General features: G+C 42.7%; 1 protein-coding gene across 6 annotated transcripts in view; it reads left to right on the top strand.

Annotated features, from left to right (window-relative positions):
- Positions 1-27423, top strand: part of Srpk2 (SRSF protein kinase 2) — a 190666-nt gene that overhangs the window by 159319 nt on the left and 3924 nt on the right. For 3 of the 6 annotated variants that reach the window (XM_041668649.1, XM_041668651.1, XM_041668652.1), the window contains 10 exons: positions 83-189; positions 3504-3669; positions 4753-4778; positions 5720-5966; positions 7023-7490; positions 14195-14295; positions 14389-14496; positions 19820-19889; positions 20387-20479; positions 20853-20945. In XM_041668649.1, coding sequence (XP_041524583.1) covers positions 83-189; positions 3504-3669; positions 4753-4778; positions 5720-5966; positions 7023-7490; positions 14195-14295; positions 14389-14496; positions 19820-19889; positions 20387-20479; positions 20853-20945 — 1479 coding nt within the window. The remainder of the gene's footprint in view (positions 1-82; positions 190-3503; positions 3670-4752; positions 4779-5719; positions 5967-7022; positions 7491-14194; positions 14296-14388; positions 14497-19819; positions 19890-20386; positions 20480-20852; positions 20946-27423) is intronic. The other 3 variants (XM_041668650.1, XM_041668654.1, XM_041668653.1) reach the window with 3 other exon arrangements.

Genomic DNA, 27423 nt, shown 5'->3' on the forward strand with positions numbered 1-27423 from the left:
ACAAGTGATACAATGAATTCGCTTTTAGTGACCACCTGCCTTGAGGAAGTGCATCCTCAGATGCTCCTTAACCTTATCCCAGATGTCTGCATGGTCTTTGAAGTACTTGGCCACCATCTCCTCAAATGGATCATCAAATCCAACTATCAAGGTCTCCCAGTTCGTTGTGTGAAGAGTATCATTCGACAGGTGAGATTTCAGAAAGCAACCCTACCCCTGTACAGAACAATCCCACCCCTAGTAGCCAGTTTGGTTGCTTTCAACCTGTGTTTTAGTTTTTAATGCAGAAATTAATGAATCAACAACTGTTGAGCTGTTATCAAATCGATTATGACATGCATCTCATATTAGAAAGGAAGGCAATATGTTATCACTGCCATTCATCTCTTGGCATATAAGCCTTTGTAAAGATAAATGATGGGGGGATTTAATCAGAAATTATTGTATTCTCTATAGTTGGCACAAAACATTCACTTGGTTTCTGGAAATCTAATTAAGAAAAAGCAATTTATTGTATTGCTTTTTTGATAGATGAATTAGTTGTTTGTGGTAAGTATAACATAGTGTACCTGTATATGAAAATATTAGGTATCACACAGTAAATATCAGTGTTTTTGATCTTGGCCATTCTTGCAGGTGTAAGAAGGAATCTCAGAGTTGTTTTGATTTGCATTTCTCTGATGACTAAGGATGTTGAACATTTCCCTAAGTGTCTTTCAGCCATTTTAGATTCCTCTTTTGAGAGTTCTCTGTTTAGGTCTGTACTCCATTTTTTTAATTGGATTATTTGTTCTTTTGATGACCAATTTCTTGAGTTTTTTTGTATATTTTGGAGATCAGACTTCTGATTGATGTGGGGTTAGTGAAGATCTTTACCAATTCTGTAGGCTGTTGTTGTGTCTTGTTGACTATGTTCTTTGCTCTACAGAAACTTTCCAGTTTCAGGAGGTCCCATTTATTAATTGTTTCTCTCCGTGTCTGTGCTGCTGGGATTCTATTTAGGAAGTGGTCTCCTGTGCCAATGCATTCAAATGCACTTCCCACTTTCTCTTCTATAAGGTTCAGTGTGACTGGCTTTATGTTGAGGAGAAAAATCTTTCTTTAAACGTTTGCTGTTAACATGGTGTTTTGGGTTTTTTTTTCTTTTTTTTTTTTTTTTTGGTTTTTCGAGACAGGGTTTCTCTGTGGTTTTGGAGCCTGTCCTGGAACTAGCTCTTGTAGACCAGGCTGGTCTCGAACTCACAGAGATCCGCCTGCCTCTGCCTCCCAAGTGCTGGGATTAAAGGCTTGTGCCACCACCGCCCGGCTAACATGGTGTTTCTTAATGAAATTGTGAGTCTTCTAGCACATTTCCTACCAATAGCTGATCAATTTCATCATTACATTGTGCTATATCATTCTCTCACCATATTCCTTGAGTTGGAGTCTTCCAGGTAAATGTAGAACTCTCCAGTAGGGCTAATCTGGCTAAGAATTCTGGGGAATTCCATGTTCTGCCTTCACAGGAGAGTCCTGCTTTCCCCATCTGACAGTACATGGGTTTCCAGGGATCCAAACTGAGGTCCTCAGGCTTACAAGGCAAGCATGTGCTAAGTCATCTCCCAGCCCAGGTTAAGCTTATTTTAATTGAGGATTTTTACCTTGGCTTTTGTTCTTTGTGGTGCTAGGGATTGACCAGGGCCTTACACAGTAGGTTAGGCCTACACAGCCAACCCAAGCCACTTACTGAAAACACACACACACACTCACACACTTTTCAAGTCAGGGTTACTTTGTGTAGTTTCAGGATCTGTCTGTCCTGGAACTAGCTCTGTAGACCAGGCTGGCCTTGAACTCACTGAGGCAGAGATCATCCTACCTCTGCCTACTGAGTGCTGGGATTTAGTGTCTGGGCTACCACCGCCCAGCTTTGTCAACTTTTGGGGGTTTTGTTTGTTTGTTGTCTTATCCATGGCTCCGTGGGTAAGAACACTTGCTGTTCTCACAGAGGACCTGGGTTTGTTTACCAGCACTGAGTGCTGGCTTATGATCATTCTTATCTCCAATTCCAGTGTTCATGTGTTCTGATGGTACCAGGCATCCATAAATGTAATCAAAATAGTCACATACATAAAAATGAACAAATCTTTAAAAAGTGCCATGTCTCTTCATAGAGGAATACTGTTGAGCAACAAAAGGAAGTAAATAACTGATGTTTGCTACCCAGCATGAGCCTCAGTCTTTATGCTCATTACTAGAGTGCTTTGGGGTAGGGGGATGGCTCAGTTGGTAAAGGGCCTGCATAGGCTTACGGGCCTGAGTTCCGATTCCTAGCACCCTCATAGAGAAAGGGCCTGGTGTAGTGATGTGTGTCTATGATCCCAGCACTAGTGAGTCAAAGCCAGGCCAGCCATTCTACCGGATTGGTGAGTGCCAGGGTCAGGAAGAAAACCCAGTATTTTTTATTTAAAGAAAGTAGAGGGCTGGAGAGATAGCTCAGTGGTTAAGAGCATTGCCTGCTCTTCCAAAGGTCCTGAGTTCAATTCCCAGCAACCACATGGTGGCTCACAACCATCTGTAATGAGGTCTGGTACCCTCTTCTGGCCTGCAGGCATACATGTAGACAGAATACTATTACAGATAAATTGTTATACATAATAAATAAATAAACATTTAAAAGAAAAAGAAAGTAGAGAGCTATTGAGGGACATACCTGATTTTGACCCCCTTGCCTTCACACACATGCATATAAGTGAATGCACATCATGTGTTTTCCCAAACACACAGGCAGAGACCACTTGGTATGAGTCACACACATAGTTTAGTGTTTAGGACTGTAGGAGTGGAAGGGATATATTAAGTCACTACTCAGAATGTGGGATTTCTGAAATTGTTCTGAGTTAGGAGGTGATGTTGCAATCCAAAAAAATAGAGTTGTGCACTTAAAACATTAAATCATATAGATTTGAAAAATTTTAAAGACATATATAGATATTTATTCATTATTTTATGAGTGTTTTGCCTCTGTGTGTGTAGTATGTGCAGTATGTCTGCCTTGTGCCTGCAGAGGTAAGAGGGTGAAAGTGGACCTATTAGAACTGGAGTTACAGATAAATTGTTATTAAAGACATATAGAGAGATTCATTTGGGTCTGTGAGCATGAGTCCCAAAGTGATGCACATTGGTTGCCTATAAGGAAATTCTTTTTTTAAAAGTAAACATCTATCTATGCTTATAAAATTGTATTCCATTTTACACATGGAAATAATATGTGGAAAAGTTGTAGATTTCGTGGTGAAATAAGTTACATAATAAAAATACTAATAAGTGCCGGGCGGTGGTGGTGCACGCCTTTAATCCCAGCACTTGGGAGGCAGAGGCAGGCAGATCTCTGTGAGTTCGAGACCAGCCTGGTCTACAGAGCTAGTTCCAGGACAGGCTCCAAAACCACAGAGAAACCCTGTCTCAAAAAAACAACAACCAAAAAAATACTAATAAGTCCTTTCTTATTTTACTATGACCAGGTTCTTCAAGGGTTAGATTATCTACACAGTAAATGCAAGATAATCCACACTGACATAAAGCCAGAGAACATCTTGATGTGTGTAGATGATGCGTACGTGCGAAGAATGGCGGCCGAAGCTACTGAGTGGCAGAAAGCAGGTGCTCCTCCTCCTTCTGGGTCTGCAGGTGAGGGAGCTGAGCCCTCATTGCTTCAGTCCACTTATGCCTTGAGGACAGTTGAGTTTGATGTGTACATATTAGTAACTTTTTCTAAGAGTTTGGATACTGAAAATAACTTTTTTTCCCAAGAAGATGCCCTAGTTAATTTATTTTTAATTGTTTGTGCTATCTTTACCCTCTACTGAGCATGTAAATTCTCAGCTGTTGTTTCATCTACACAGGAGCATGCTGTGCTGTCAAAGTCTCTGGAGAATAGGTAGCAGGTTTCTGGTAGCCTACCTGCAGTCATCTGAGTTTTTTCTGACTTAGGTTTTATAAAACTCTTTTTCCTCTCTTAAGTTAATGTTGTTGCCCCCATCTCAGTCTGACTGATACATTTGGTATTAGCTGTGAAAGATCGAGGGATGTGGAGTGGGAAAGGGGATCAGGTCATGAGCATTAGCATAGTTTTTCTTCTGAATTTCGTAGAATTTATTGGCAGTGAGGACCTGGCTGTGCTTTCAGTGCAGTTACATTGCCTGTGTGCTGGTACATTGCTGAACAGATGTGCAGACTACAGGTCTTGTGACCTCGTCAACGGCCATTGTGATGGTCTTAGCTCATGCAAGCAACTCACAGTTTTTATGCTTGTAATGCTGACTTTTAGACTCATTGCTGAATGTGCTGTGCTGTGTAATTTAACTCTGTGATGCTTTCCAAGTAGTTTTTAAACAAAGCTGGGTGCCTTCTCTTCTAAAATGTTCATTGCCTTGCTTGTGAAACACATTTGGTTCTATGACTGACTTATAAACTTTTCTTCCATTTCCTTTTCTTCTTTCTGCTGTTTTCTCAATTTTCCAGTCATTGATTTGAGAGAGGCTGCAAGATGAGTGACTTTATATATGAACAGCTCCTCCTGTGTCCTGGAAGAGTCAGTCATGTGCCTGCATTGCATAATCTTTTTCTAGGTTCCTATCTTTAGAAATCTCAAAGGTTTAAGTGTTTGGAAGTTGTGAAGTTGGGTAGTTATTAGAAGACAGTATTATTTCATGTTACAAATCAGATTGTCTGTTTTTCTCTGAATACCCATTTTGTTTTGTTTTGTTTTAGTGAGTACGGCTCCACAGCAAAAGCCTGTAAGTATTTTTACATGTATATTCAGCATGTCAGCAGGGACTTTTTACTAGTGAGCTTCACAAATTATATAGCAAATGTTGTAGTCTTAACTAATTTAAAAGTGGACATATTTATAAGTGCTCCATATCTGCTGCCCCACTCCTCCAAAAAAGAAAAACCTTGAGTTCAGGTATGGGAATAGCAAAGCTACTGCAAGACCAGTCTCCTCCTGTGCTCTCTGGGCTGCAGTTGGCCAAGTTCAGTGAATTGCAAGGTTTTAGATCAAGATTAAAAGAATCTTTCAAAAATTACTTTTGCTTGACCTCCAAGTATCTTATTTTATAGCTAGCTGTTATGTGTGAGTGGGCATTCTCTTTTGTCTTGGAAGAGAAATTCAAGTCTGATAAGTTGTTGCCAGAAAAATCTAAATCACTTTCATAGTTCTACCCTGATTTAAGGATTTGAACTATGATACTTTAAAGGTTCTCGCTGCTGGTTGCCAGTGCTTTCTAAGGTATATGGCTGTAGCTGGAGGTTGACAAAACTGTGGCTTTTCCTTTTTTGTCCTTTTATATTATATCATTATTTATGAAAATTAATGTTATATTGGCTGTTGATGACAGCTTGGTTTAAGAGCCAAACTCAGTACTGTTGGTCACCTGTCTTGGTAGGTGTTTGTGTTGTTGAGGAGCGAGAATGTCTGGATAGAAGAGATTCTTGCTAAGAGCAAGGTCTTTCAAGATGCTCAGTTCTCATAGACTTTCTAATGGAAGTTATGCACCTTCAAGGGGAAGCTCAACAAAGTATAAGCACAATCCTACCCTAAGGTAGATCTTCTGACAGAGTTTGTGACTAGAAATAGAACTAGAGCAGGAATTTGCCATGTTGCCAGCACTTATATTCTTGAATAGTGTTTTAAGAAGAAGCACCTGATATATGGTATTTTCTTACCATGTTGTAGATAGGAAAAATATCAAAAAATAAAAAGAAAAAGCTGAAAAAGAAACAGAAGAGGCAGGCTGAGTTGCTGGAGAAACGCTTGCAGGAGATTGAGGAATTGGAACGAGAAGCTGAGAGGAAAATCATAGAGGAAAGCATCACTTCCGCCGTACCCTCCAACGAACACGATGATGGGTATCACCCAGAGGAGAAACTAAAGGAAGCAGTGCTAGAGGAGGTGACAGAAGATGAGGCAGCAAAGGATAACGGTTAGTATAACTGTGAGCAGGAGGAAGGGCTGTTGGGCCGGTGTCCCGTACCACACAGCTTGGCTCCGTGCTGCTGTCTCAGATATTAGAGCGACTTTCTCTAACTCCTCGTTGGAGGTTATGGAAAGCAGCCTGTATCCCTTTTGTAAAGTATCTGCTAGGCATATGTTAACATTTCGAAGTAGGCTGTCAAAAAGCGGAGAAGGAAGTCTGAGAAACATAGTGTCTTTTTCCTGTTGATGATGACCCCCCCTTTTTTTTTCTGTAATTAATGTTTTGCCTAGCTTTAATGCACCTCAGATCTTATTCTGAAACTGCAGAGGAATCAGTTAAGGAATGGAAAAATGGATCGGTAGTCTTGAAAAGAAACCAAGTTTTGTTCCTAGTACCGCCTGTGTCATGTAACTCTGGCTCTAAGGGGATCAGAGGCCTCTGGCCTCTAAGGCCATGGGCGTGTACATACATGCACACCACACGTTTAAAATTAAAATCTTAAAGTTCCAGTACAGTAAGCATCTCTGAAAAAAGCAATGGGGAGGGACTGAAACAAAAGTCCAGTTTTACTCAGAATTTTACCCCAAGAGCTAACTTGTTCCTGAAAATAGAAGGCTAATTATTAAATAAGCAGAAAACAACAGATTTTGTGGTACGATAAAAGCGTCTTTTAGTTGGATGTGGTGTTAATCGTACCACTTAGGAGGCAGGTGGACCTTTCAGTTCAGCTCCAGCCTGATTTACATAGGGAGTTCCAGGACAGTCAGAGCTACACAGAGAAATCCTGTCTGTAAAAACCAAAACCAAAAAAATACTAAGTATCTCTTGTTGCAGAAGCTAACTAGTACTACTGTGCAGGAGAGTTATTTCTCCTAATCTAACTAGTACTACTGTGCAAGAGTTATTACTCCTAACTAGTGCTAACTAGTACTAACATGTGGGAGAGTCATTACTCCTAATCTAACTAGTACTAACACACGGGAGAGTCATTACTCCTAATCTAACTAGTACTGCTGTGCAAGGAGAGTCATTACTCCTAATCTTAATCTGATATTTTTTAAGGTGAAGCTGAAGACCAGGAAGAAAAAGAAGATGCGGAGAAGGAAAATGCTGAGAAGGATGAAGATGATGTTGAACAGGAACTTGAAAACATAGACCCTACATGGATGGAGTCCCCTAAAGCCAACGGCCATATTGAAAATGGTCCCTTTTTATTGGAACAGCAGCTGGAGGATGAAGAGGATGATGAAGATGACTGTGCAAATCCTGAGGAATATAACCTAGATGAGCCAAATGCAGAGAGTGATTATACGTATGGCAGTTCCTATGAACAGTTCAATGGTGAATTGCCAAATGGACAGCATAAAAGTCCAGAGTTTTCCACATCATTATTTTCTGGGCCCTTAGAACCTGTGGCCTGTGGCTCTGTGCTTTCAGAGGGATCACCTCTTACTGAGCAAGAGGAGAGCAGCCCATCCCATGACAGAAGCAGAACAGTTTCAGCCTCTAGTACTGGAGATTTGCCAAAAAGTAAGTGTCCCTTTGCATCTGCTTTCCCTGGGCAGAGTCAGGCCTTTGATAAAGGGGAGAAGATATGTAAATAACCACCAACCCTTTCCTATTCAAGAACACATGAAATGCGGTAGCAGTGTATCTATCGTGTGCCGCCAGGGTTTCTCTTACTCTCTGAAATCCTATCCCTGAACATTTTCATTTATTGCTTTTTCAGTGACGTCGGATACTTGAAACATCTTCACCACTAACAACCTCATAGCTTGCTACATACAACCCTTTTCTAGCTGGTGGTAGTAGTATCTTTAGGGGTTGTTTTTTTCTAGTCAGGGAACACCTGCAGTTTTCAGCTATACTAAGAGACAAGTTATATTTTATTTGATGGTTGTCCTTGTTTATATGATTCTACTTTTGATAAAGCATGATGGCAGATTACAGATTGGATCTTAGGTTCTTATCTGTCAGGGGCCCTTTCTGCAGACCCATATTTTAGGAGCAAATACCATGTAGCTAACTGCATATTAACTTAAGGAAGGAAAGATTGGATATTACTGTTAATGTCCATTCTGACCCTTAGTGGAAAAGTTCAGAATCCTCCTCTGCCCTCTGCTGCCAAGAGTGTTTTTAACACATGGCAAGTAATTGAGCCAACCCACGAAAGGGCAGAAGATTCTACAGCCTCTTCAGTTGCAGCAGGCCAGCACCTCTGTTACTCACGGGCTATAATTAATCGTCCTACTTTGTGTCTTGCTTACATGGCAGTGCATGGTTTATTGCCTCACCCTTGTTTTAGCCAGGGAGTGGTAGAGTTCACATAAAATAAATACAAGTTCCTTCTGAGCAGGGGCACTAGTAACTTGTATCTTCTCTGCTTTTATTGTGTCTATTGCAGCTTGATTTTTCACACATTTACATATTTATATGCAAAGTAATTTATGCAATAGCTTTTCATTATTTTGCGCATGACAATTTAGAACAGTGGTTTCAAATATAGAAAATAAAACCCCATCTTAAAATCTAATCATCATGGGACTTTAATTTCTTAACCTCTTTGTGCCTCAATTTCTTCTATTAAAGGGAAGCAACAGCCACATTTAGTGTTGTTACTTTTGAAAGCAAATGCTATGTATTATTAAATTCAGTCCCTGTACCTTGGTTGTTTAAAGTCCCCTAACAGGCATACTCTTTACTGTTCTGCCAGATTGATAGTATCTGAGGCTCAGGCACTGGCAGCTCATGGGTCTTGTTTACTTGTTTGATTTCACCTACCACATCGTTATTCACTCATCTGGTGAGCCAGGGTAGTTAGGGACAGGTTAGGGCATTATGAAAAACAGAATTTATGCCGGGCGGTTGTGGCGCATGCCTTTAATCCCAGCACTCGGGAGGCAGAGGCAGGCGGATCTCTGTGAGTTCGAGGCCAGCCTGGTCTACAAGAGCTAGTTCCAGGACAGGATCCAAAAAGCTACGGAGAAACCCTGTCTCGAAAATAAAATTAAAAAAAAAAAAATTATGATTGTAATGAGTGAGTAAGGGATGGTTCTAATTTAGGCAAATCTAAAATTCCATTGCAAAAAGTTAACTGAAAATGGAGAGCTTTCACGTAAAGAACACTTACTTGCACACTGTCAGAGAACTAGTTTTATTTCTTGATTGGTAGGATACTGTACAGCTAGCTACCTTACCTCCTTTGTCTTGGAAGGAGTGCGAGGTGTAACTCCTGCTTGGGCCCTGCGGTCTCCACACAGCAGCCCGTCTTTCTCTATTTGCAGTTTCTGTTTACTTTGCTGTTCCTTTGGGAAGTTTACCAGGTCTATACATCCTAAGTGTTGATACCACCATGACCTCTGTTCTGACATTGTTCTTCTTATGCTGTAGTCTTTTTCTCACTTACTGTGCCTGTCCATGATTTCCTTTGGCTGCTATGGCATTGATGGCTCAATCCCTGTTGACTCAGTTTCTACTGAGTCATAGCAGCATGTAGGGCCCAAGGAGAAAGTGGTAGATCTGCCCCAGTGCTTCCCTTCCCAGTGAGGGTGGGGATGCTGTGGGTCTTAGCTAAAACATGCCTGTATTGTGTTGGTTATCTTCATGCCCATTCTTTTCTGTCATATGTGGTGGTTTTTGTCAAGTTAATACAAGTCACTTGGGAAGAAGGAACCTCAATTGAAGAATTACTTTCATTATATTGGCCTGTGGGCAAGTCTGTGGGGGCATTTTCTTAATTAATGATTGATGTGAGATGCCACAGTTCTGGGCTGTACTGGAAAGTTGAACAAACTGTAGGGAACAAGTCAGTAAGCAACATTCCTCTCTGGTCTTTGCTTCAGTTTCTGCATTCGGGTTGCTGCTTGAGTTTCTGTTGTGATTTCCCTCAATTATGGTCTGTATTGTGGAAGTATAAGCCAAGTAATCTCTTTATTCTTCCAAGTTGGTTTGCTCAGTGTTTTATTATAGCTACAGAAGGCAAACTAGGTCACCCTTGCCAGCCACTTCACACAATAGGTTCTTACCTGCCTTGGCCCTCAGGTCCAGATGGTTGTCTGGCTGTATTGTTTCAGGGCCTTTTGGCTTATTTCTGTGTATTGTGCCTCCACCTGCAATTCCTGACTTCCTTCCAAATCACTCTTCCAGTTTTCAGATCAATTCCTTTGTTCCTAATTCTTCACAGCTTTTCATGGGGTCCAGCAGTCATCTCCACAGTGTTACCTGTGCCTGTGAGCAGCACAGCAATCAACTGAAGCACAGAAATGAATTATTAGGGCACCTCTGTGAAGTAAAGTAGTTACACTGAAAGTCTTGCTCAATAAATAGCTATATGTGTCCTCTACTTATATTCAGAACTAACATTTTGCCATGGTATATGTATATTTTATAGAAACTGCATGCTATAAATATTAAGGATACTTTTAAATATTTAAGCATTTATTGTCTGAAGAATTAACTAAAGTTTTTTTGTTACTCAGTCCATTCTCAGTTCTCCTCTTTAGTTTGAAAATAGTTTTTTATTTTCCCTGATCCAAGGTATGGTAAAACAGTGTACCCCCCCCCCCCCAGAAGTAAGCAGTGATGTGAGTTTGTGCTGTTTTTTGCCATTAGAGCGAGATGTACACATTATAGAAGTGTAAAAACATGTCAGGGCCAAATCATGATGTTTGAAGAACTTAGATGCCAGGAGAAAGGATATAGCCTTCCACGTACCTTGATAGCCCTTGATAGTTGAGATGAGGAGATTGTCTTAGCTGCTAGAACAGCCACGGCAGCCAATGGACATATCTTGTCTTACGAATCCGAAGGGCAAAGGCTCAGAGCAGAGTGGTCTTGTGAGTTTGGCTGCTGGGTCTCTTTGGAGTCCTTACTCCATAATCCTTTAGTCGGTCCTGATCAGGTTGCCATGGAATGGACATTGTATTTTATCTCTTGATCCTTAGGATATTCTCTATCTAGAAATACACGTGTCTTTTAAAGCATATCCTATTATCTTTTCCCTGTTCCCCAAATGATCTGTCTAGCTTCTATTTCTCACATACTTGATACTCTGAATCATCCCTCCATAAATACTGAGCATTCCTCATTGTGCTTCCAAACAGCCTGCTGATGCCTCTGGGCCACCCCAGCTGGCGGTCTTTTAAAACTTTTGCAGATTGTGAGCTGGACTGTGATAAGGGTCTCTTCAGTGCCTGCCTCTGCCTGGGAGTTCTTTCTCCTGCTCCTGCTTTGTTCAGTACCAGTCCTCCCCAGAACACACAGTGTGCTTGTTCTCTGTGTGTCACCTCCATACAGGTGCTGTGCTCCTCCCTCTACACCACATGAGAAAGGAAAAATGGAAGAAAAGATTTTCAGCATCACTTTCGCAACCATATGTCTTCTTAGTTTTGTTTTTCTTTGTGGCAGATAGTTTTCTGGTATGTTAATATGAATTGCTTGTGTGCTTGCACTATTACCTATATCTTCTCTTTTTGTCTCTGCCTCTCTCGTCTTTATGAGACAGGGTTTCTCCATATAGCGCTGGTTGTCCTGAAACTCAGTCATGTACACCAGGCTGGCCTTGAACTCAGACCTCCCTGACTTTGCCTCCTGAATGCTGGGACTAAAGGTGTGTGCCATCACTGCCTGGTTATTACTGGCTGTATTTTCAACCAGTGTATGGCATGAGTTTCCTAATTCTAGTGTGTCTTTTTACTGTGTTCTGGCACCATAATGGCATATAAAAAGGGCCTTGGTAAGTGTTTGTCAAAGGAATTGATCAGGTATCAGCATTGATTGTCCTAGTTCTGACCCTTGTCTAGACAGAGAGGCTGTTTGTACCTTTGTCCTAGTGTGTTTTAAACATGTAGTGCATAACCGAGTGATGTCGGCTGTCTCATCACCTACCATCTTGCTTGACAAAAGAGATCGGATTTTGAGAAAGTAGCTTCAAATTCCAGTGCTTCCTAAACTAAAACCTGCCATTTTTATTCATGTTCTAGTGGAGGCAGAGAAAAGTTAGCAGCTTTTCATTTTGGAAGGGAAAGAGTGCCAGTAAGTCATTTGTGTTAGCATCATCAGAAAGAAAGGCTATGGCAGGTCACTGCGGGGTAATTAAATCTAAGCAGTGTGAGTCCAGGCACACATAGGAAGAAGTTTGCAGCAGGTGTGGGTGCTGTTTCAGTGCTGCAGTCAGGGCCCTCCCTCACATGGAAACTGAGACACTCGAGAAAAAAAATCAGAGACACACAATTATATTTTATCGCCTCTTGTGTTCTCATACAATTAAATTATTGAAATAAATTGCCTATAATTGTTTAAGAAACATTGTAATCTGAATAGCTTAGTTTGAATAACAAAACTAGAGGATAATAGCATGTTACCAGATTTAGTTTAGTGAGCATTACAGACAACTGTTAGCTGCAAAGAAACTATTTAAACACATGGCAATGTTGTCCTGAAAGTAGACTTCTTGTTTTTTTTTTTAAATATTTATTTATTATGTATACAATATTCTGTCTGTATGCCTGAAGGCCAGATGAGGGCGCCAGACCTCTTTACAGATGGTTGTGAGCCACCATGTGGTTGCTGGGAATTGAACTCAGGACCTTTGGAAGGGCAGGCAATGCTCTTAACCACTGAGCCATCTCTCCAGCCCAAAGTAGACTTCTTCTAATACATTTGAATCACACAGCTTTTAGAGGTGTCTTTAAAGACAGCCACTAGGAGAAATTAGTAGATTACGAACTACTTGCTTCCCTGGTACCGACATCCGCCAACTCAGCTACCTAACCTGAAGTCTAGCACCGAATGTCTATATAGTTTCTTCAGTGCCTGCCTACTCACTGACTAAAGCAAAATTAAGTCCTGGCCATTCAGGCAGATACTGTCCTGACTGGAATATGCATTTCTTTGGGGGTAGAGGTTATTCCATTTCATTCCTTCCTGAAAATAGTCTCAAAGAATTTGTCATTTGCTAGGCTTGCAATTCATAGGTGTCGAAACTAAGATTTGAATTTGTTTGAACAAAGTTGTTCTTGACGGTGACAGTGGGGGGAGGTGGTGTTGCGGGTGTGTCTCCAACCAGTCTCCTCCATTGGTCAGAGTACTGTGCTTAGTTAGGTCGGAGCACTGCCTTCTCTTTCATTATCATTATTTCCTGGGTGTCTGTGTTTATTTTCCCTAGCTCCTACCTAGTCTTTGATAAAACCCGGTGTTTTATGTGACCACCCTCATACAGGGGGGTGGGCAGAGGCAAGTGGCAGGAAGAGAACCTCTTTGCCTGTCTGGCCCAAGTTGATTCATGAACTCAGGGAAGGCTCTCAGAGTTGAGACCCTGTGGCCTGCCTCTGGATTGTCTGGATGGTTTAGGTCCAGAGTTGAGACCCTGTGGCCTGCCTCTGGATTGTCTGGATGGTTAGGGTCCTGGTGGCCCAGCTTCATAGCAAGACTGACCTTACCTCCTCCATGGGATTTACCAGGAAACTGAATCCCCTTGAGCACCATGGCTCCTCAGTTCAGTCACTGAACGACACAGTACACACAAGCATTAACCTGGCATGAAAAAAATGACTCCCCAACAAGGGCGTTAATGTTCTGCACTGAGCTGAGTTTTCTCAATAGTCTTAATAGTCTGTCAATTCCAATTCAATATGACCAAAAATGTGAGCATGGAAGGGCTCAGATTAAGTACAAAGATGAACGTGCTGACCTGCCTTAACTGCTTACAACATAGCTAAGGCTGAGCTGAGAACTTTCCTGAATTCAGTGACCCTAGGCCTGGGCCTGCTATAGGTCATCGTGTGTGTGTGTGTGTGTGTGTGTGTGTGTGTGTGTGTGTATGTCAAATCATCTGAGTCTGCCTTAATGGCCTACTTCAGCTATTGAGACGCTGGTTTGGCATCTTCCTGTTCAAAACTAAACCATAAAAGATAGCCTCTGCCTATAATCTGCTTTTGCTTATCAGTTGTCAAATAACCCTTGATATCTTTGAATGTTCAGTTAAGGAAGTTGTAGTAGGGAATGCTCTCAGTGTTGAGGTGGTATTCATGGTCACATGGCATCGGTGAACTGCATACTGCTCAGAACCGACTGGTTACCCATGTTTATCTTTAAGTGGCTTTAGTGTTTCCGCAGTAGTTGAACCTGCAGGATTCTAGGTTTATGCTACAAAGAGGCTGTACTTGGCAAGCACTGTGCTCACACGTGCTAGGCTCTCGTCCTGTGCTAACTGTCCTGCTGTTTGCTCATGGCAGCAAAAACCCGGGCAGCTGACCTGTTGGTGAACCCTCTGGATCCACGGAACGCAGATAAAATTAGAGTAAAAATTGCTGACCTGGGAAATGCTTGTTGGGTGGTAAGTAGGGTTTTCATTTTACATTTTAATCATGATTTTGTGTGAGGAGATGCTCTTTTTGAAACAGTATTTATCACATCTCTTCCTTTTCAGCACAAACATTTCACAGAGGATATCCAAACACGTCAGTATAGGTCCATAGAAGTTCTGATAGGAGCCGGCTACAGCACTCCCGCAGACATTTGGAGTACAGCATGCATGGTAAGAGCCCCCTTTGCCACTTTCTTCCCTAGAAATGACTTCTCTTTAATGCTCTTGATGGGGTAGAATCTTGCTTTTTAGTCTCTGGAAGTTTCCGTGCGTTTCCGGCTCCCTTTCACATCGAGGGGTAACGTCAGATGTCTTCTCACAGGAGAGGGTGACTGTACTGGGAAGCTTGTAGCACTGACAGGTGACCTCTCCCAGAGCTTCAGGAAGGCTCTTTCCTCTTCGTTGCTTTCTTTCTTTCTTTTTTTTTTTAATATTTGTTTATTTATTATGTATATAATATTCTGCCTGTGTGTATGCCAGAAGAGGGCACCAGACCCCATTACAGATGGTTGTGAGCCACCATGTGGTTTCTGGGAATTGAACTCAGAACCTTTGGAAGAGTAGGCAATGCTCTTAACCTGAGCCATCTCTCCAGCCCCGTTGCTTTCTTTCTAACTCAAGAGTTCTGCCTTGTTTTCTGGCTCTCCTGAGACAGCAATGATGGCACAAATGTCCTCAGTTTGAGTCTGTTTCCCCAGGAACACAGTGGTCTTCCCCTGGGGGCATTCTAAACTAAACCCAGAATCGGCACACATCATGTAAACAGGTGTGTGTAACTGTATGTACACATATATGCACGTGCATGTGGAGGGACAGGGATCCTCGGTGTTATTCTGGATAACTCATTCTAGAACTCTTGATTAGGTTCGGTTGGTCTGCTTCCCTAAGTGCTGGTTTTACAAGCGCTGATATACCAGTTCTGGAGATGAAACTCATGGGCTTCTATGGCAGACACTTTACTAACTGAGCATCTCTTCATCATCTTCAGCTCAGTATCTTTTTCTTTGTTTCATTTTTGAAATGTAGCCCAGACTGGTTTGAGTGCTGAGATTCCAGGATTACTGCCGTTTGCTCTAAACTGTGAATTGAGAAGCATGTGTTGTTCCTCACTCATAAGCAAATACCAGGTTGTCTTTCACCAAGTTCAGCCAGTTTGGCACATTCCTCTCAGTCAGCTTCTTGTTGTTCTTTGGTGGGAAAGGTGGCATGTGTGTTCTTGTAGTTTCCAGTGCTACCATGTTTATCTTATTTAGTATTACTTAATTTTATTGTAGTTCTAGGGATGGAGCCCAGAGGTTCACACCCAATAGGCAAGTATTCTTCCTACTGAATCACATCTTCAACTCTTGCAATCACTTTTTAAAGAAATTCTCTTTGAATATCTAAATGAAAGGGTTCCCATACAAGGCTTAGTGCTCATCTTCTGAAAGGGGAGAACAGAGTAAATATTATGTTTACTTGTTGTTCAGAACTTAATCATTGTTTTGAATCTTCTGTATTTTATGTCCAGTAGTGCTAATATAAAAAGCATTTTAACCATTTCAAATTTTTTGGTCAGGTGTGATGGCACACGTCTTTAGTCCCAGCACTTGGGAAGCAGAGGCAGGCAGATCTCTGTGAGTCCAAAACCAGCCTTGGTCTCCAAAGCGAACTCCAGGACAGCCAAGGCTACACAGAGAAACCCTTCTCGAAAAGCCATAGATGCCCCCACCCCCGCACACACGTGTGGTATGTCTGTATACCCGTTGTACATGCCTGGTGTCTGATTCCCTGGGACTGGTGTTACCACTGATCTGCCTTGTCTACACTAGGAACTGAACCTGGGCCCTCTGTAAGAGCAGCAAGTGCTCTTAACCGCTGAGTCATGTCTCCAGTCCAGTGTAAAAGCATTTTGTTAAGCAGATAATGCTAGGTGATGTGAGAGACATGAGATGCTTTTATCGTTATCTGAGATGATTGATGTGGCCAGATAAGAAATACGATGCCTTCCTAGGTTCTTGTTCTAATAATTCCAGAAAATGAATTTAAAATTATTTAAAAATTTTGTTTTTCAATGAGATCCTAAAATCCAGATATAGTGGCTGAGAGAAGCTACTGGCCATGTGATAGTTAACTTTATTTTCAGGGTCGGTGTGGAGAGGTTTTTGCTTTGCAGTGTGAGGGTAGAGGGAAGGCAAAGGCCAGATTAGAAGGAAAGGATGCCTTGACCAGATGGGCTGTGTGTGCTGGGCAGGCTCTGGCAAGGCCAGTTTCCACTTGTCCCCAGCAATACAGAAGTCCATGTGCCAGGGCTGCAGTGGGTCAGGCTCTGAGAACTCTGAACCCTGAAATCTTGTGCTTCTAATTTTGGATATTAAGGTTGGCGATATAAACCAGAAAAGCAGGACATCACAGGTTGTGTGGGTAGCGGTTGAGCTGTTGGCAGGCACCCTCTTATACCAGGCTGTCTTTGTCCCTGTGCTCTGTGCAGTCTTCTGACCGTCGACCACGCTCTGGCTGTAAAGTGTTTACCCTCTTTTACCAGGCTGTCTTTGTCCCTGTGCTCTGTGCAGTCTTCTGACCGACGACCACGCTCTGGCTGTGAAGTGTTTATACATCATGAGACGCTAAGGAAATGCTGACTCTGTCTCCATTTGTCCCAGTGCTGTTGGGGCTGCTCCGAGGTTGTTGCCAGTCCAGTTCCCTCCTAACAAGTCACAGAGGAGGAGCCAGAGCTTGTTCACCATTTTCCCCCTTTGAAGTTTAAATTTGCCCAGCATTGAAAAGGCCATAAGTAGTTACTGCAAAATTCATAGCCCTTCCAGTTTTACAAGTGGTATAACTCGACCAGAGGCTGCATTGGAAACAAGAAGTTCTAGGTGTGATAAGGCCCCTACTGCTGTTGGGAGGACAGTTTGGGCTCTGTAGGACAAGTACAACCAAGAAAGGCAGCAGGATCTCCCAGTTCATTGCCTTTGGCACCTTGTGGGTATAAATGTGTAGTGTATATCAACATGAAGTCTTTGTGCTCACTGCTACCTTTTTGTACAGTGTCTTTGTTTAAATAGGAGAGCTCTTGTGTCCCCATGTGAGTCCTCGTCACAATCAGAATGAAAAAAACAAAATTTTAATTCTGACAAATTTCTCTAGACTTCTCCAGCAATGGTCATGTCATGACCTTATTTGGTCAGAGCAGAAAAGGAAGTACCTGTTCTCCCTGGAACTTAGAACAGTGATGAGGAAAGTCCTCAAGGGACTAGACTAAGAAGAGGAGGAAGATTCCAGAGTTGCCTAATATTGAATACTAATAATAGAACTTGTGGTGGAATAGCTTAGTATATCGATGGCAATAATGTTCCCTCCAGGGCTGGAGAGATGGCTCAGCGGTTAAGAACATTGCCTGCTCTTCCAAAGGTCCTGAGTTCAATTCCCAGCAACCACATGGTGGCTCACAACCATCTGAAATGAGATCTGATGCCCTCTTCTGGCCTGCAGGCATACACACAGACAGAATATTGTATACATAATAAATAAATAAAATATAAAAAAGAAGACATTTGATTTAAAAAAAAAATTATGTTCCCTACTTCCACAGCTGCTAGCATTAAAACATGTTTGGGACCACAGTGGGGGGAGGGCTGTTTTTATTCTAACATGTATTTACCCTGCTGTATGTCATATTTATTCTAACATGTTATTTGCCCTGCTATATGTCATATTCATCCAGGGATCTATTCTCCCTTTCTCTTCTTTTTTTGTTTTAATTCTTTCTTTTTTTGCTTCCCTCTTTTAAAAAAATATTTATTTTTATTTTATGTGTATGGGTGCTTTGCCTGCATGTATATCTATGCACCACATACAGGCAGATTCCATGAAGGCCAGAAGAGGATATCAAATCCTCTGGAATTGGAGTTACAAAAGGTTGTGAGCCTACCATGTGGGTGCTGGGAACTGAACCTTGGTCCTCGGAAAGAGCAGCCAGTGCTCTTAATCCCTGAGCCATTTCTCCAGCCCCAAGCTCTTTTTTTATTAATAGTTTCATCGATAGTCATCTTTAAGTACTACACTGGAAACCTGAGTGCTGTTCAAATAATCATCTTCTTAAAAAAAAGTATCTGATAATATCAATGCTGGGCAAAGAGAAGCACATTGAGGGTTCTCCTTAACCCGGATTCCAGTGGCTTCTCCAGTCTCTTTCATCCTGTTAGGGCTCCAAATTTCCCTCCTGGCCTGCAGGTTATTGAATGGTTTTTGCAAGCATGAAACAGTCTTGTCCACTTGGAATTGGGGCCAAATAAATAATTTTCTTTCTCAGAGGTTGGTTCAGCTGCCATGATTGTTAACTGGGTAGCTGGGTTGTGTGTGTCCCCCAACCAAGAGTCTGTGTGCACTGTGTGTTCTTGTTGCAGCTGCAGTGCTGGGCTCTCAGGTTGTCTTCTGCTGAGATGATATTGCTGTGCCCTCTCAGACCCAAGTCTGCTTTGGGACCTCCTTCTCAATCAGGATGTAATTCGTGTATTTAAAAATTAAGGGACTGTGGCTGTGCTGTTAGTTGGACAGCTGTTACCTGGTAAATGAGCCTCCAGGAGCCTGCTCGGCACTCTGGCCATTAGAAGGGAGAGAAAGGGATGACTAACATTGGGAATGCTCTTCAGCAGGAATGCAAAAAGCAGTCTTGCGAGAAGGAGAGACGTTGGCATGGTTGCCTGTTCACCAGCATCAGCAAGCAGGAAGAGTTTAACCACAGTAGCATTAAATCCGGGAGAAGCTAAAAATAGGAGTTAACCTTTAAAAAAAAAGTTTTCATTATCAGCACAGTAGAGGTTGCTGTCTTTGCATAGCTCACAAAACCAGATTCCTGTATGTGTAATGAAAAAGATAGTTTGTTTTCTTTCTTTCCTTCTTTCCTTTTTTTTTTAAAAAAAAAAAATAATCAGACTTCTGGTCCTGAGCCTTTTTCTGAGCAAAGTAAGTAAAAATGAGTGGACTTCTCTTCACACTGATGTTCTGAGGGATAGTAGGTAGCAGCGTGAGGGCCTGGAGGGTAGAAGAGAAGGGAGTCTTGGTTCTAGGTGCTCCTCTGGTTGAGTCAGAGATGAGTAAACTGATGATAACCAAGATGTTGGAACTAGTCCTTGATCCTAAGTGCATCGAAAAAGCCCAGCAATATCTGATCTGATGGGCCTTGGACTCACAGGCCTGCCTGAGTTCCGAACTTAGCCTTATTTCACTCTGTGTAGAAGCTGCAGTGTGCTGCTGACTGCTGGATAGCTCTGTTCCACTTCCTGTAGTGGGAGGAGAGCCTCAGCTCTTCCCTCTCCCATGAGGAGACGTAAAAATACCCCTGTGGCTTCTGTGAACTTTTCTGGAAGAAAGGAAAACTAGGGGTTGGGCTTTTCTAGGATGTTCTTTAGTCTGCTTGTGGTTCTCTGCAAAAGTAGGCTTCCTCTAGCAAAGAACTGCCGGCTCTTGAGCCACCTCTGAAGTGTTCAGCTTGTCGTGTGTTATGTCCTAGGCATTTGAGCTGGCAACAGGAGACTATTTGTTCGAACCGCATTCTGGGGAAGACTATTCCAGAGATGAAGGTGAGTGCTGTTGCCCAGCGACTACCTTGGTGTGGATGTAGAGAATATTGTTTACTGTCTGACTGAAGCAGAGACAAGTTTTGCTTTGAGTTTGAAGCCCCCTAAGCGCTGGTGAATGGGCAGCACCCACCACAGTTTTCCTGGTCCATTACGGTCACTCTGTGGCTCTGCTGCCCATTTCGCTGTCCTGTTTGGGAGCTCAGTTGAAAACCAGGGAATTCAGACTTGAATTCCTTCTGTGAACCTGCCCATCTTCATGCTTCCTTGCTTGCAATGCTGAGGTAGCCTGGGGTGAGCTGGCCTCAGTCACTGTTGCTGCTCCAGTTGGTGTCTGAGGCCTGCCATTCCCATGAACCTCTTCGTGGATGTGCTGCAGACATTGTTGATTTGAATCTAGTTCTGATTTTTTACTAATTTCACTTTTCCCCTCTTCTTTCATCCCATCCTTCCCTTTGCCCTCCCCATTCCTATATCCTTTTTGTTTTCTCTCCTCATAGACCACATAGCCCACATCATAGAGCTGCTAGGCAGTATCCCAAGGCACTTTGCTCTGTCTGGAAAATATTCTCGGGAATTCTTCAACCGCAGAGGTAGTACCTCTTCTCTTTGAAAAGTGCCACGATGCAGACAGAAATGGAATAGCTGCAGGAGCAGCAGTAATGGTGACCAAAGCATTGCTTCTAAATTCCAAAAGCAGCTGAGCAGAATGCTTGTGCTGGTGTACATGCTGACGAAGACTAAGTGTGGTCTGTGCTGTGACGCACTGACACTAGCCTCGTTCTGGCACTTAGGACAGCTGAGTGCCCTCTGGCTTTTAGTTTTGAATCAACTGGACAAATCTTGTTTTTGGTCATTCAGGTTGCGCTCCGTTTCTGTCTGCGCGGGCAGTGATAGTGTCTGCATGCAGTGTACTGATTAAACTGTCGTGTGTTTCTGTTTTGCTGGCAATGTTTCCCAATGCAGATCACATAGCATTGATCATTGAACTGCTGGGGAAAGTCCCTCGAAAATACGCTATGTTGGGGAAATATTCCAAGGAGTTTTTCACCAGAAAAGGTAACGGTATTTATGCAACACTGATTTTCAGCATAATCCTCTCCCAAAGGGAGAAGTAGGGCACTCATGTTTGGGCAGTGGAAAAGATCAAGACATTGCAACTGGGGAATTCTTCTGAAGAAGGTACTCACGAAATAATCTGGAACCATCTGGTATCTGTGGAGCGAGTCTTTTCTGAGAAAACAGGCTTCCAACAATCCTTACTGACTCCACACACTATCTGTTCAGATACCTGTGGAAAGGAGCTCGATTGAGCTGAGAGGATGACTCCTCTCTAACCCCAGCACTCAGGACAATCTAGAGATGGGCTTCATATGTAGCCATGGGCATTTTCTTGGAGATGTCTGAGCTATTTGACACTGTGTGGGGCTGTGCTGTGCACATGGTGATTGGTCTTAATGATACCATTCTCACTGACCGTCCCTTGGCCGTGACATCGGACAGTAGTTTGCCATTTGTAGTCTCCAGGCAGTATCAATGCTTAAAAATACCAGGAAGCCCCAAGGGTCTCCCCACACCCTAAAAAATGACTCCTCAGAAAAAGCTGGGACTCTTTAATCTTAGCAGTTGGGAGGTGGGTATAGAAGGTACGGAATTCAGGGTCATCCTCAACTAGGTTAGCATAGGCTACATAAGATCTTGTCTGATGACAACAAAACTCTCAGGTGCTGTTGCCTTTTGCGCCTCTTTGGTGTTGTTAATTGTTTTACCAGCTTAGGTTCAGTTTTGTTTACATTCTCCTTTAAAGAAAGTTTGAGTGAGGACTGGGAAGAAAGCTAGTTGGTAAAGTGTTTGCCACACAAGCTTGAGCTGAGCTTAGTCCCAGCACTTACATAAGAAAGCATGTGCGTTTGTAATCCAGTGCCTGGAACCCTGGGGCTCTTCAGCCAGGCAGTCTAGCAATCAGCTCCAGGCCCCAATGAGAGACTGCACTCACAAGAAGTTAACAGCTCCTAAGGAACAACACCCTCAGTTGTCCTCTGCCTCCCCCACATGTGTGTACACACACACACACACGTCTTAAGAACATGCCCTCATGTTCTTATATGTATATACCCTCAGCTTGAGTAGGACATGGAAAGCCCAATTGAAGTTGTTTTAACTCCCCTTCCTTTCTCCCATTCCTCATCTCTTTTTAAATTACATTTATTTACCTTCTGGGGAGGTCATATGTGATATAGGGTGTACGTGGACCTCAGAAGACACTTTTGCTGTTGTTTCTTCTCTCCTTTTTAATTAATGCCTGTGATCTGGGGATCAGATTCATGCCAAAAAGGCTTTGCGGCAAGCCTCTTCACCTCCTAAGCTAGCCACCTCACTGGCTCCCCTCCGTGTGTGTGTGTGTGTGTGTGTGTGTGTATAGTCTTTTTGTCTACAGTCTACCATGTGTAGACATGGTTCCTACAGAAGCATCAGATACTGTGGGATGGTTTTGAGCTGCCATGTGGGTATTGAGAAGCAAACTTTTAGAAGAGCTCTCTAACTACTGAGTCATCTCCCCAGTCCTTCTTTTTTTCTTTTTGAAACAGAGTCTTGATCTCCTGGTCCTCTAGCCTCAGCCTTCGCAGTGTTGGAGCCATAGACATGGTGTGCTCCTTGGCTCCTGAGGTTTTGCAGCTGACCTGGAGCTGTAAACCATTAATTCAGTATCTACAGCAGCAGTGGCAAATCATCTTCTTACTCCTGCCTGCTGGAGTTTCTGGGAGATGTACCTGTCCTATTGGGCACATTTCACATGTGCTTTTTTTCTCAGCACCCGTGCTCCCAGGATGCGCTGTGTGTGTGTGTGTGTGTGTGTGTGTGTGCGCGTGTGTGCACAACCATTTTTAGCACTTGTGCTTTAGGACTTAAGTGCTTAGGTTTGAAAGTGATTTGCAAAGAGAAAGTCAGTATGTATTCTTGTCCCCCCACCCTTGGTATCTGTCTATCTCAGGTTTAAAAACAGGGTTCCACTGGTTTTCCTTTTAAGCTTTATTTATTTTGTGCATATTTTATGCAGTGTTTTTTTTCTGTCTACATGTACGTGTGTACACTACACGTGTGCCTGATGTACAGGAAAGTAAGCAAAGGGCATCAGATCGCTGGGACTGGACTTATGGATGGTTGTGAGCTGCCATGTGAGTACTAGAAGTTGAACCTAGGTCCTCTGCAAAAGCAATAAGTACTCATAACCACTGATACATATCTGTAGTTTCTGTCTTTTAACTCTTGATCCTCCAGCCTCAGTAATTTGGCATTACTATGGTAAATAGAATGATTTTTTTTCCCATTTGGACATAAGAGAGACTCTGTGATAAGGCCGTAAATCCCTTATGACCAGGAGTTTGGGTTTACAGACTCCTTTCTGGTTGTTGGTTGGTTGGTTATCACCATGGCAATCAGAAGAGGGTTGGACTTTGACAGATGTACAGTATTAGTAGGAGGAGTGAAGACATGTTATGAAAGTATTTCTATGAGAATGAGAAAATGAGTTTTGCTTTGTTTTTAAATAATAGGCTTTGTAGACCAGGCTAGCTTCAAACTCACAAAGTTCCATCTCCCTCTGTCTCCCGAAGGTTAGGATTAAAGGCATATTCCACCATTCCCAGTGGAACATGCCACAGTTGATAGACAAAAGCAGAATGTAAAGTTGTCGTTTTGTGTTGAGCCGTATCTGCAGCACAGCACTCACGAATTGTTTACTAGGAATCCTTTTCTCTGTTCTGAGGTTTCCACCCCTACCACTGGTCTGAGGAGGCAGTGAGTTTCATGTGTTAAAATCAAGCATCAGGTGCAGCTTCTTACGAATTCCAGAAGTCACAACCAGTACCAGTTCTGGCCATTCCTTGGCCAGACGTTAAAAACTGAACTGAATTTTGAGACAAGCAGCGTGGTTACTGCCGTTACCCAATTAAGGTTAATTGGCTGCTTCTGTTCTTGGGTGTGGACATTACCCACCTGAGACCATAAAGAAACCAGAATGTGCTGGGTGTGGCATGTAGGAGTGAGGTTGGAGACTCACTTTGAATTGAAGGCCAATCTGGGCTACATAGGGAGATCCCATCTCAAAATAAGTAAAGGAGAGACCAGTTAGGATGTGTCCCAGTAGAAATCAGCACCACTGTGGATTTTGTTCTTTCTCTGTTCCCCAACAGGTGAGTGGCAACCCCCAGAGGGTTGGTGAGTAAATCAGTGATCCTCACTAGGCTGTTTTCTTTGACCATCTGTAGCCATTGTTTTAGTGAATTTATTGTGTTAAAAATGAATTCATCGGCTGGGCAGTGATGGCGCACACCTTAAATCCCAGCACTTGGAGGCAGAGACAGGCGGGCTCCGTGAGTTCTAGGCCAGCCTGGTCTACAAGAGCTAGTTCCAGGACAGTCTCCAAAACTACAGAGAAACCCTGTCTCAAAAAAACAAAAGAAAACAAAACAAAAAAATGGATTCATCGAAGAGGATAGGTTACCTAAACTTGTTCCCACATGGAGCATCAACTACAGTGGGAACATGACTGTGCACATGGACTTAGCTTTTACGATGTTATTAAATTCAGGGCTCCCCACCGGACTGAAATCTCAAGGTCCAAATCAGGAGCAGAAGGAGAGAGAGCATGAGCAAGGAACTCAGGACCGCGAGGGGTGCACCCACACACTGTGACAATGGGGATGTTCTATCAGGAACTTACCAAGGCCAGCTGGCCTGGGTCTGAAAAAGCCTGGGATAAAACCGGACTCGCTGAATATAGTGGACAATGAGGACTACTGAGAACTCAAGAACAGTGGCAATGGGTTTTTGATCCTACTGCACGTAATGGCTTTGTGAGAGCCTAGGCAGTTTGGATGCTCACCTTACTAGACCTGGATGGAGGTGGGTGGTCCTAGGACTTCCCACAGGGCAGGGAACCCTGATTGCTCTTCGGGCTGATGAGGGAGGGGGACTTGATCAGGGGAGGGGGAGGGAAATGGGAGGCGGTGGCGGGGAGGAGGCAGAAATATTTAATAATAAATTTAAAAAAAAATAAATTCAGGGTTCCTATTAAATTGCTCACCAGGTAAAATTTGCCCCCAAGTCAGATAGCCTGACTTTGACCCCAGAACTCAGGAGAAGGAGAATGCCTACTGCTTGCTCTACGTACTCCTGCATGGCACATGTGTTCCCACACACAAAACAGATGCTTCCAGATGCTGCAGATGTAATAAAGGGACTAGAAGGATGACTCGGCAGTTAAGAGCACTGGATGCTCTTACAGAGGACTTGGATTTAATTCTCTGCACCCACATGGTGGCTCACGATTTTCTGTAATTAAAGTTCAAGAGGATCCAACAACTTCTTTCAGCTTCCATGGGCTCTAGGCATACACATGGTGCACAGATATGTATACAAGCAAAATGTTCATGCACAGAAGGAAAAAAAGTTAATAAAAAAAGTAAAGATTTAATTAAATTGAACTAAATATGTCAAAAGTGCACTGAAGTCCTGAGGTGGGATAGTGAGGGAGGTGAGTTTCACAGAAACACACCACCACGAGGTTCCCTGTGCACATCTCAGGCTGGCCTCACACTCTTTGTAGGTCCATATCTTTAATTTACATTTTTAAGCTGAAACTCAAGAATGTTTTAAACTTAACCTCCAAGGCTACCTGAAAAGTAGCTGACCTGTGAGAACTGTGAGGAGCAGAGCCTGTGGGCACAGGCTCCTCGTTGCTAGTACTAACAGGCTTCATGTTGGCAATGTTCTGCTCTGTTTTCTTGGTTTCAAGTTTTAAAAGAATCAAAAGATTCTCATATCATTCCAGTTTTACATCTGCACGGAGTGTGTGACTATCACAAGGCTTTAGGAACATGAGGAATACCTCTGGGAAGGAGGACATGGTCGGTGTGAGGCTAACTCAGAAACAGCTGGGAACAGAAAACAGGCACAAACCACACCAGTGTGACTGCTCTAGCACTTCCTCTTGCTCACACGGTTTTGCCTGGCAGATGCAGGACAAAGGCCACTGAGGCCGTGGACGATGGGAGTGCACTCACCATAGGCTGCACAGATGAGTGTGGGTGGTCTTAGTTACTGTGTTGTTTTGTTGTTAAGACTTGTTTTCTGTATGTGAGGTGTTGTTTATGTGCACCATATGTGAGCCTGGTGCCTGCAGAGATCAGGTGTCGGGTCCCCTGGAATTGGAGTTGCAGATGGTTGTGTATCACCATGTGGATCCCAAGAACTGAACCTGGATCCTCTATAAGAGTGACAAGTGTTCTTAACTGTTGAGTTTCTCTGGCTCTGATTGTAGGGTTTTTTTTGTTGTTGTTGTTGTTTTGTTTTGTTTTTCTTTTTCGAGACAGGGTTTCTCTGTGGCTTTGGAGCCTGTCCTGGAACTAGCTCTGTAGACCAGGCTGGTCTCGAACTCACAGAGATCCGCCTGCCTCTGCCTCCCGAGTGCTGGGATTAAAGGCGTGTGCCACCACCGCCCGGCCTGATTGTAGGTTTTAAGGACTGTTTTGGTACTTAGTCTAAAGCTGTGTGATCAGAGCAGTGAAATTATTGTAAATTTGAAATAATTTCCACCATATAAGCAGAATGTTCCTTGTTCAAAGTGCTTCAGACTGAAAGTGTTGTGGATTCTTGAACTCCTCAGACCTTGAAATATTTACATACCCATGATAAACTAGATGATTTGACACAAGTGGACGTGAAACTCACTTCTTTTTCATGACATGTAAATGCACATAGGCTGTCACAGCTGGCGTTGAATGTCACTCATCATATGAGATCCAGTGTGTAATTTTCTTCCTTATCATGGTGATGCTCAGAGTCTCAGATTTTGGACTGGGGATTATAACTCAATGATCTTCCTGTTCCTGTTAAGTACTTTTTTCACAGATGGTGACATGGTGCATCTTTTAGTTTCTCTTGTTCCATATCCAAAAATTCTGTCAATAACAGAGCAGAAATACATTTGTTAAAAATTATGTATGTACTGTTTTCTTTGTCTCTATCCCCAGTAAGTAGAATATAACTATTTCTCTGGCTCTTGCATTGTGTTCAGAGTTATACTGTGGAGGTGAGTGTCTTGTGTAGTAATATAAAGCTGTAATCCCATCGTTGAGGATATGAAAACAAGATTGACAATTCCAGGTCAGTCTGGGCTATATAGTTATAATGCTTTCTCAAAAAATATATGACAGTGTAGTATGTGGGGGTGTGGTATGTGTGTGCAGTGTGTAGGTTGTATGCAAACGCTGTCCTATTTTCTTTAGGAGATTTGAATATCTTTGGATTGTTGATGAAAGTACAGTTTCTGTGGGTTGAGAGATGAATGTACTAAGTTTGATGCCCATTGAAGGAAGAACCTTACCTTAAAAAATTGGTAGATTGCATCAGTAAGTTCTGTTCTTGTGGACAGTACTTGCCAGCATTTGCATTCATTGGGAACTTATGTCAAGACAGAATAATTAAATGTCAAGAAAGTTTCTTCTGTTACCAAAGATTGAGCCTCAGTGTTGTG

Source organism: Microtus oregoni, unplaced genomic scaffold, assembly GCF_018167655.1.
Source record: "Microtus oregoni isolate MIOR12 unplaced genomic scaffold, Mior012 000018F_ref0000195, whole genome shotgun sequence".
Lineage (NCBI taxonomy): Eukaryota > Metazoa > Chordata > Mammalia > Rodentia > Cricetidae > Microtus > Microtus oregoni.